This window comes from Aulonocara stuartgranti (assembly GCF_965226115.1).
Source record: "Aulonocara stuartgranti genome assembly, chromosome: 2".
Taxonomy (NCBI): Eukaryota; Metazoa; Chordata; class Actinopteri; order Cichliformes; family Cichlidae; genus Aulonocara; species Aulonocara stuartgranti.
In genome coordinates, this window is record NC_138940.1 from 24,091,197 (window position 1) to 24,102,154 (window position 10,958).

The following is a 10,958-nucleotide window of genomic DNA, read 5'->3' on the forward strand; positions in this document are numbered from 1 at the left end:
ACACCCTGGTTAAGAAAGCTCATCAGCGTCTCTTCTTCCTCAGAAGACTTAGAGACTTCCATCTGCCACTGAAGGTGCTCAAGAACTTTTACTCCTGCACCATCGAGAGCATCCTGACGGGAAACATCTGCACCTGGTTTGGGAACAGCACCAAGCAGGACAGACGAGATATGCAAAGAGTGGTGCGCTCGGCCGAACGCATCATTCAATCAGAGCTCCCTGACCTGCTGTCCGTCTACACCAAGCGGTGCAAGACCAAAGCTAGGAAGATTATGATGGACCTCTCCCATCCCAACAATGGACTCTTCTCACTGTTGAGGTCTGGGAAGCGCTTCCGCTCCCTTAAGGCCAAAACAGAGAGAATGAGGAGGAGCTTCTTCCCCCAGGCTATTTGGGTCCTGAACCAGGTGTAGGTCTGGACTCTCACACACATCACATCACCACACGCACTCTGTTTTTTCTTCATGCACACTTCCTATAATTTATAATCTCTATTTCTGCTATTTGCACATTTTTACTGTAAATTTCTAAGTTAAATCTGTAAATTTTGTAATAACCTGTAAATTGTAAATACTGTAAAATCACTGTCATTTAATGGTCGGGCATTGCATTGCACAGCTACAAGCATTTCACCTCATGTCATACTGTGTATGGTTGTGTGTGTGACAAATAAAATTTGAATTTGAATTTAAATAGATTGATGGATAAATAGGTACGTAGATACAGCATAGACTGATTGCTGATTACTGGACTATGGAGTCCTTAGCCTGAACAAGATTATTTAAAATCACCTGTGCCAATCTGAAAGAGCTGGAGTGAGTTTAGCTATGAAACATGGAATGGATTCAGAAAACCTCAAAACTGTAGGAGTTCAGAATCAGAATCAGAATACTTTATTGATCCCTGGGGTAAATTATTTTTTTGTTACAGTGCTCCATTATAAACCAACATAAACCAACATTAACAAGACAGACAATATGCTAAGTCACTCATTAACAAATAGCTGAAAAAGAAACATGTGTAGTTGTAGCAGTAACCAGTGTGTTAAGTGGATGCGTTGTACAGGGAGATGGCCACAGGCAGGAAAGATTTCCTGTGTCGTTCAGTGGTGCTTTTCGGTAATCTCAGTCTCTCACTGAACGTGCTCCTGTGACTGACCAGCATGTCATGGAGTGGGTGGGAGGTGTTATCCAACATTGTCTTTATCTTGGACAGCATCCGCCTCTCCGACACCACCTTGAGGGAGTCCAGCTCCATCCCCACAACATTACAGATTAGTTTATTGAGTCTGTTGGCATCTGCTACCCTCAGCCTGCTCCCCCAGCATGCAACAGCATAGAGGATCGCACTGGCCACAACAGACTCATAGAAAATCCTGAGCATTTTCTGGCAGATGTTGAAGGACCTCAGTCGCCTCAAAAAATAGAGACGACTCTGGCCCTTCCTGTAAAGTGCTGTGGTGTTTTTAGCCCAGTCCAGTTTATTGTCAATGTGTACTCCAAGGTACTTCTCCAAGGTTGGAGAAGTAAATCCAAGAAAAACAATGACAGCACAATGGCATATCACTCTGTGATGTAAAAAAAAAAAAAAGAGAGAGAGAGAAAAAGAGAAAACTCTTTTAAAGCAAATAAATATTCCATCACTGAGGCACAAGTCAGCTGTGAAAACAAGGGATGCTGGATTTTTTTCAGTTGGAGCATGCCACTTCTTCTTTTGTCCTCTACCTTTCCAGTTTCCTCAAATTTTCTAAGGTCAACATATGCAAGGTTTTCAGCTAATAGCTGTTTGTGAATGACAAGATATCTGTTAGACTGTATTAACTTTGAAGCTCTATGCTTAGATAAGTTACAGGTCAGTGTTGAGTGTCTTAAATAGAAATTATTCATTTGAAAATGGTCAGATAAAAGAATTGGACTGAAAATGAAAAAAAATTGAAAAAGCAGATAATGTGAAAGAAAACCTGAAGAACTTTTGTTTAAAACCACTTTACAAAATTACAAGAATGTCTAGCTCTTTGGGATTTTTCTTCATCATCACCATCATCATCAACTTTATTTATAAAGCACTTTAAAACAACCACAGCTGACACAAAGTGCTGTACATTGGAACTGTAAAATAAAATTACATAAGATATAAATAAAACACAAATAAAAGAAGAGTGAAATCATTAATTAAATAACTACTTCAATTAAAAGAGAAACTAAATCTCACTGAGGTTAAAAGCCAAGGAATAAAAGTGGGTTTTAAGACGTGATTTAAGATATACTTTTGTGTTTGACTCTTTTGTTCCTCCAAGCCACAGGTGTCAAGCTCCAGTCCTCAAGGGCCAGTATCCTTTAACTTTTAGATGTGTCCCTGCTGCAACACACCTGAATAAATTTAGTAGGTCGTTAGCAGTTCAGCCATTTGATTCATGTTACAGCAGCTAATGAATGAATGAACATGGTGCAATAAAAGTACTTTTAAAAGTACATTTTTCCAAACACAAAATTTATTTAAATTTACTTGAGTAGGATTAGTGGTTGCCACCTCAGCATGCAGTCAAGACCTATAGTGTCTTGCTAACGATCTACTAATGTTATTCAGGTGTGTTGGAGCAGGGACACATGTTAAAGAGTCAGGATACTGGCCCTCAAGGACTGGAGTTTGACACCTCTGCATCTAAGCAGTTGCACCAATGAGAATGCACCACGTTCCTGCTTGTAGTTCCTTGCGAAGGCTTTGGAAATGATACTTCCAAAACACCATTCTACCAGAACCCTACGGCACACATGAGTCAGGCTGTTACCACCACCGCTCAGCTGTGGGGGGCTACAAGTATGATGTAAACAGAAGATTCTGAGCAATCCTCCCTTATGATAAGGTCTGGAAATCATGGGCTGCACCTTTCTGTAGTGTTTCGCAAGAATGAATGAAAAAGCGTACTGGACAGCGCATATACCTTGGAGGTTTATGCAAACCATAATCTTGTCATTCCTGTTCTCCTTGGTACCTGGATTAGAGGGATGTGTTATGCAAACATGAGTTCCATGTGTGTAACCCATGAATCATAGAATGCTAACCTAATAGTTAGTATGTGTTGTCAGGGAAGTTTGTGTAATGTTAATTCACAAACTCAAAGTCAGTTAATGAGTTTATTGTCGGTTCACTGACACCACACAAAGCCCCAGTTTCTTTGTGACAAAAACCTTAAAGTAACAAGTGCCCAGAGATAAACTGGTTCAGGCCATCCTCTGCAGGTCACAGATGAAAGCTGGATTTCAAAAGCGTAACAATCTCCGTAGCTTTTCCCTTAAACATTCAAACACAATCTCTAAAACTGATTTAATCAAATTGCTGCTGGGGTCACTTCATTAATGTGGTCAAATTAATTTGACATCCTAAAATTAATATGAAGTTAAACCTTATTCCTAGGACGTTTATTTTAAGCATCAATGCAATACTGGAGTAGCACTAAACTTTTTATAGTTAAAACTAGTGATGTGACATTCTGTATCGAGGCTTCAAAGCTTGTGTCGAGTAATGGAGGGGGCGTTTCCGCGATGCGCGTATCGAGGCTTGCTTCATTTATGGGAGGAGCTGAAAATGAGACGTCCGAAGCCTCGCTGCCCGGCTGTACCACGTGACTGGTTCAGGAAGTGGTTCGAACTTTGCCGCGAGCTATGACAGAGATATAAACCCCTCAGACTTCATTCAAAATGTGGGTGTTTGATGGAGAGTTGCGGTTAGTGAGAGTTTGGAGACAGTTTGGAGGTTTATGAGAGTGAGGAGAGAAAGTCAGGAGAGAATGGAGCCAGCTAAGAAGAGGAGGATGTCCTCCCCTGTGTGGGAACATTTTGATCTAATTCCTCCCAACAAGGTAAATTTCTACAGAAGATGTATTGTCATGATACTGATGGTGCAATACAATTTATGTTAAGCTGTCTTGCCTTTTGTACAAGGTGTTTGCTATGTGCCAGGGAGCTGGGATATAACAACAACACCTCATCCACGCTTAGGCACTACAGAGCTTTGCATGAGAATAAGGGGAACACCGATTGTGGGGCAAGACCAGGTGAGCCATCAAATGCAATGATAATATAGCATGCAGTAATGTTACTAAATGATATAACAATATTATACAACTGTAATAAGTTACGTGTGTGATATTTATATTTGTGCTTTGTTCTCCTGAGGAAAGACAATAAAGACAATCTCAAATAGATGAAGACCTGGTTAGCATGGTGATTGAGGACTCCCAGCCATTTAGCATTGTGGAGGACAAAGGATTTAAAAGATTTGTTAAATCATTAAATCCTAGCTATGTTCTCCCCACTAAAAAGGTCATAAAAGCAGTGAAAATTTAGTTTTTACTGAATAAAATGTGAACAGGCAGGACTGAGGCTCAAAGCGTCAGTGTGTAGCTGTCCATACCTCAACGTTACAAAAGCACAACCACTGTCCATACTCCAACCACACCTCACCTCACAGTAAATGATCATTTCCATTTTAAGCATTTCCAAATAATCATTTTCCATACTGCCAGTATAAATATACACAGTATACTGCCATCACTACAATATACATGTTTTACACACTCCTTTTGTTGTTGACATTTACAGGCTATGTGCAAAATGCCACTCTCTTCAAATTCATGCTAACTAATATTTTTACGTCCAGTAGATGTCCTACTAGAGCAAATGAAGCTTCAAGACGCTTTGCGCTGGGGTGAACCAATTGGATGAAAAGCTTCAGTGCTTCATGAAGCTTCATCTGCCCATCACTAGTTAAAACACCCAGACCAGTCATTGAAAAGTTCCACACACATTTAATATGAACAAATTGTTCATGTCAATGTCGCCCTCAAGTGGTCAGTGAAGTAGCAGATGGGGTTAATGAGGTTCAGCTGCTTTGGTGTTAATGAAATTAAGAGCAGCAACAATGAGACAAACCAAACCTGGACCCTACAAAGGTCGCACAGATAGTCCAACTCCTCCAGTGCGGCACATCAATAAATACCATTGCCAGAAGGTTTGCTGTGTCTCCCAGCACAGACTCAAGAGCACAGAGGAGATCCCAGGAAACAGGCGGTTATTATGAGAAAGATTTTTAATTTTTTTTAAAGTGTTCCTTGTGTTAACGTCAATGTCGCCCTCAAGTGGCTGAAAAGTAGGAGAATTTTTTTTAAAACAAATAAAATAAAACCAAAGGGCAGGTCAATCTGTCAAATAAAACTACAAACAAATATGTCACTTTAAAGGAGTCCTGATTAAACCGATTTAATGCCAACTTTAATTATCTCTTTTGTGTACATATTCTATTGGAAATACATGTTTATTTATGTATCTGTTTATGTTTATAATAACAAGACTAACTGACCAAAGGCTAGAAATTTCCAGACCAATGGGAAATCTGTTTTCCTTCTCTATTTGCTGATTTAATCCACTCCAAGAGAATCTTTATTATTCATAAATGTAATAAAATAAAACGCAAGCAACACAAGTGCGTAAATAGACAAATGTATAACTATATGCATCTAATGTATCTCCCGATTACAGAAAAAGTAAATCGCGTAACCCTTATTGATACTTACTGCTGGAATTGATCAGAGCTCTGCTGATTCGTGCGAGACGTGCACACTTTGTTCCAAAACACTGAAACGGGTAAATATATCTCCATATAAACCTATATATAGGAAATGTTTGGATAAATGAAATGTTGGAGAGTAATAATGCATTTCCTGATTAAAGAAAACTTATAATAAAACAGATATGACTGTAACCCGTATAGACGGTGCTGCTGTTATTGATCAGAGATCTGGAGCTGCCACGTGAGAGACGTGCACACGGTGCTTCTCCTCTAAACATGAAGGCATGGTACTAACACACTGACACACATGTAGGGGGCAGTGTTGCCAAGTGATTGACAACCACGAGGTGGATGCGTGGTTTGTGAACCAGATGACCCCTGTCTAGGTATTCTCGCGGGAACTCGTGTTATTTCTATCCAGTATACGGCTATTTTAATACCATTCGTTTACAAAGAGAAACTAATGTTATTCATTGGTAATAATACAATTCCCACTATTTCCCCCACGGGGTAAACTGACAGTGATAGAGAGTAGAATACAACGCTCTTTTTACTCATTGTCACCGCCCTCGCGGACTGTCGTTTGGAGATAAACATTCGTACCCAATACACGCTGTCCCACGTGCCTGGTAGCTACTGCACAAAAACATGACGGCTGGCTGCTGCAGACTTGGGTACCACGAATGCAGAGTGTAGCAGCGTTTGGAAGCTGGTTGTCGTGACAGACCTTAAAACTTTGAGCTTGCTTTAACTCTTAGTTTGCAAGTGAAACTTGTAAAACTTTACGGTATCTTACGTAGTTTTGTCCGTGAGGAAAGCTGTGGGGAAACTTGTATTTACGAGTTTCGGGGCTAAAGAAACAAAGAAAGTCGCTAGCACTTTTTGAAGCAGTAGTTAGGCCAAAATTAGCATGTCGGTCGACGCAAATCAAGTTAAAAGCCGTCCTATCCCCACCAGGGTGCTTACCCTGAAGGACTGGTCCCAGCTACCAGACTGTTACAGCCAAACACCCGGGGGTACCCTGTTCTCCACCACGCCTGGAGGTAAGAAAAACTGCACTGTGTTGTGTTTTTGTGTTATCAATTTATGTTTTCAGAACTCAACAGGAAAGAAAAAGGGGAAAACCCTCGAAAAGTTCGACTTTTGCTGGAAACTAATGGTTTGTGCCTACGTCCAAACGGTCACGCGTCATCTCTCGCGAGAGGCTGCACGCGACAACATAAGTGTCTGATGTAATATTAGTTTCCCCTAACGTCAATAAAAACAGCCCTCGCACTTGCTCGAGACCAAAAAGCGGGCAAAGATGGGGCCCCTGCCTCGTTTGTAGATTGAGAGCATGCTCACAGCAGGCCACAGCCCCGTATGTTCACGAGTGTGCTTTACCTGCATCGAGTTGGTTAATACTCTAACGTCGGTGTTTTGTTTTTTCCTAAATTGTGTTTTCTTTTCTTTTTTATACATGTATAACTACATACATATTGTTTAAGTTCTGTAGTTAAACTTGTATCGGTAAGGCTTATAACAACACTGCCCCCTGTGACAAACGAAAACACGGTGGTCTGATCGGTGACTTGTTGCAGCGTCAAACTTACTGATTGTTGTCTCAAACACAACACGCCCAGTCTTAACTCGTGACTTTTAGGGTGTATGTGTCCGGCTGCCAGAAATGCAGAGTGATTGGCCTTCGCAGTGGTGGAGGAGCGGGAGGCCGTCCTATCCCTGCTTCTCTCTGTTCTGCATTTGAGGAACAGTAGAGAACATTCTGTACATTTTGAAGGGGGAGGGGATGAAATGTGTAATGCATGGGGGAATGTAAACATTTCAAGAAAAAGGCCTAAAAATGGATGCCAAAGGACACGTGACAGGATGTCGCTACTGAGTTTTGACTTGAGTTAAACTTTGTATAGTGACACATTAAATTTTGCACACCCTATCAGGTCGATGCTTGTGTTGCTAACCCTAACCCTTTGTCACATGTAGCTGCATGGCGCAGTCGCTGCTTTCACTATAGGTTGCATTCCAGCCCCCTTCCCCTGCCCCATTTCCCTCTGCTTTGCTTCCCTTTGTCTAGGATGAATTGCCGTAACTGTTTTTCAACGTGTTTTTCCTTGTAGACGGTACAAACTCCATTTTGAAAAGAAAAATAAGTACTTTTAGGTTAATTCATAAGCATTTAATGACTGCTGTATATGTAACAGCTTTCTGCTGAATCAAAATATGAAACATGTGGCTTTAATCTGAAAGCATCTTGCTTCAAAGTGAGAATGTTTTGTGGTTTGATTTCTTGGAATTCCTAGAATTACTGTGACGGCTCTAAACATTGTGTGCACACAACCCTTTCCCCACTTAAATCTCTTCCAATACAGAATAATATTGTCCAAATCTCCAGATGTGCACCTTAGATCACTGCAAAGGGGCTTGAGTAATAACTAGGCTGCAGTTTGAGCTTGCAGAAGTCCAGCCTTTGTTCTGTTGTTTGACTCTTTGTTTCGATTTTAACCCCCACCCCCTCCTAAAACAAAATAGGCACCCGCATCATCTATGACAGAAAGTTCCTCTTGGATTGTCGAAACTCTCCTCTTGCTCGGACCCCCCCATGCTGTCTTCCCCAAATCCCAGGGGTAACTGTACCAGCCACACACTCCACGGGGAAGTTGCAGGATCTCAAAGAGGAGGAAGAAGAGGAAGAGAAAGACATTGCAGGTAAATGTCTTGTACATATAAGATTCATTTGTGTCACCACAACTTGTAATGTGGAATTTTACTTGATATATATTGAGTCTCCTGAAAGTTCAGAATCCTTATTGTTCCCTTTATTTGTGAGAGTGATGTCAGCCAACACAATTTTATCAATCTGAACACTCAGGATAAATACTGGGAGGGGAAAAAAGCTTTGCATGTGACTGAGGTGCCCAAAACAAATAGTTCAATAATTTGTTTTGCAATGTGCAGCTGTTGGGTTAGGGTGGTGGGGGGCATGCCAACACTGATAAAAGGGATTAATAAGCTTCAAGGCATATGAGCCCATGAAATGGAACCTGTTCTTAAGTAAAACAGTTTTTGATTCCTGTCTTTTTCCTAACCCCTGAGAAAAGTGTGTGTGTGTGTGTGTGTGTGGGGGGGGGGGGGGTGTCGCAATTGACATTAAATCATCCTCCCCTCTCAGATTTTTCTAACTGATACAAAGAAGGCTCCACTGACTGTTTTATGATTAAGTCGAAATGCTGATTAAGCCAGCGTGTCCAGCCTTAACCATCATATGCATACAGCCTGCTGTTCTTGCAGTCCTCAACTCTGCAGCTGAACTGTTTGTTAGCTGTTTACCTTTTTATTAAAAAGAGGCCAGCAGTTTATTGGTAAACAATCATGTCTGACAAAGTGACTTTGCACGATTAACAGTTCAAAATCTGGTTATCTTAAACTGCATAGATGTTGTTCCTCTCTTTAGAACCATTTTAGCTGTCTTTTGATTGGCGGCCCCTCATGGATAGAAGTCAGAAAGTTGTGTGAGATGATCATATGTTCAGGATATTGTTTTCTGGGCAAGGAGAATAAAACAACTCAAGGAATGAGCATTTAGACGAGTGTTAAGCCTGAGCTTGTGACTCACTGCGATTACTTGTACAAACACAGCCAAAGATTCAGATCATAAGGCTGAGGAAAAGCATCATATTTCCACTTTTTTTTTTTTTTTTAAAAGTTTAATGTCTTTTGGTAAACAACTTGACTTATTATTATTATTATTATTATTGATTACCAATTAGAATATTGTGACTTGCTAGAGATAAAGTTCCTTATTTTGGCAACAAATCCTCTAGTGGGGCTTATTGTGGCCATGTGACCAAAGGTTGGGTTCACAGTTTAGTCATTTGTTATTGACTGAAGTACATGCAGCTATCAATCTGCCCTCCTCCATTCCTCCTGTCAAACTGAAGACCATGAGGATTACACGTGACCCCTGCCTACTTGTCTCCTTCTTTGTGTGGGTAAAAACACCCAAGACGTGCCGTGGGTCTTGTTTTTATGTTCTATGTCCTTGGTGTGTCCGTGTGTTTTTTGCCCCCTTGATGGTTTCCTTTGCAGTGATAAGAGCTAGTTTGTTCTCGTCGCCATTGTCGGTTAAGGTGTGGCTGCAACCGCACAAATAAGGTGATGGCAGATTATCAAACCTCACTGTTTTTAATCTCAACTGTTTTGTTTTGTGCTTCCTTTTTTTTTTTTTTTTTTTTTTTTCCCCCCAACAGATGACAACCAGTTTGAGATGGACATCTGAGCTGCAGTATTACCTCCTGTGGAGATGTTTAAATGCCTCCAAGGTCATCACTGACCGTAACGCATTACAAATGAAGCTTTTTCACTTTTTTTTTTTTTTTTTTTAAAACGAGTAAAAGCTTTTGTCTGGAATTAAAGAATGAAAGCATAAAAGTAGGGTGCTTTTAACCCTACAAAAGTGTTTATTGTACTAAATGGGTTGTTTGGTTGCTGATTCACTTCAGAACTGTAGCAGGATTAAAAAAAAAAATCCATTTTGATTTCACTTTTTAAAATCTTTGTAAATAAGAAACTTGTACTATGTTGCTTTTTTTTTTTTTTTTTTTTTTAAATCGAGGGACTATAAGATGATCGTACCGAGACATATGAAGTTGGTACTTTCAATGCATGCATCATTTATCATTTCCCCCACCCGCCCTAAAAAGGAAGGTTGACTTTCTTTGTTTGGTAGACAGGTGTCACCTAACATTGCGGGGGTGCCTTCTGAAATTCAGGTCCTACTTTGTTTTGTATAGAGGAAGTGATGGAATGTGAAGAAATTCAAATAAAGGCTGTGAAAACTGTCAAATTGTTTCTTCGCTTTCTTTTTGTCCATGTTTTAGCTTTTAAGCTGCACACTAACATAAAGGCCTTGTAACTTAAACTTTTACCATTTCCAATAAAGTATATATTTCTCTAAAGAGAAATGGTCTACAAGGGTTTCAAGTGTTAATGTATTTTTATGACCCCAAAGGATAGCTCATAAAGTTTGATAACATGTACTTTGGGTAAAGTACACGTCTGTGCTTTATGTCAGGTTTTCTCTGTGCTCAAATGGACTCAAATGGAGCCTGTAAGCCTGGGCTTCACGTTTAGTAAATGACTGTGCTGCCTTATTTCATAGAAATCCACTATAGCCAGTGTAGCTAAGACGATGACCCTGTTACACCTTGTAACAGAAAAGCATGTTGCCATGCAAAAATGTATATTAGGCAGTTAGTATGTTGCATTACTTGTGTACTGATACTCTTGTATTCTTAAAAAGGGAAATCCACATGTGCATAGAAGCTCAATTTTGCTGATCTGTGTGAAGTAAAATGGTTATTTTTAGGCTTGTGGTTCCCTGAATGTCAGGAACA

The 10,958-nt window shown here is 40.2% G+C and overlaps 1 protein-coding gene and 1 long non-coding RNA gene across 2 annotated transcripts; both read left to right on the forward strand.

Annotated features, from left to right (window-relative positions):
- Window positions 1-3,480: 3,480 nt before the first annotated feature.
- Window positions 3,481-4,382, forward strand: LOC309719491. The gene is made up of 2 exons (XR_014280256.1): window positions 3,481-3,859; window positions 3,999-4,382. It is a non-coding gene; the product is annotated as an uncharacterized lncRNA (long non-coding RNA).
- A 1,796-nt stretch (window positions 4,383-6,178) lies between these two features.
- eif4ebp3l (eukaryotic translation initiation factor 4E binding protein 3, like) lies at window positions 6,179-10,408 on the forward strand. The gene is made up of 3 exons (XM_082502104.1): window positions 6,179-6,611; window positions 8,095-8,271; window positions 9,813-10,408. The coding sequence occupies exons 1-3, from the start codon at window positions 6,479-6,481 to the stop codon at window positions 9,839-9,841; spliced, it is 339 nt and encodes a 112-aa protein (XP_082358230.1). The 5' UTR covers window positions 6,179-6,478; the 3' UTR covers window positions 9,842-10,408.
- Window positions 10,409-10,958: the final 550 nt, after the last annotated feature.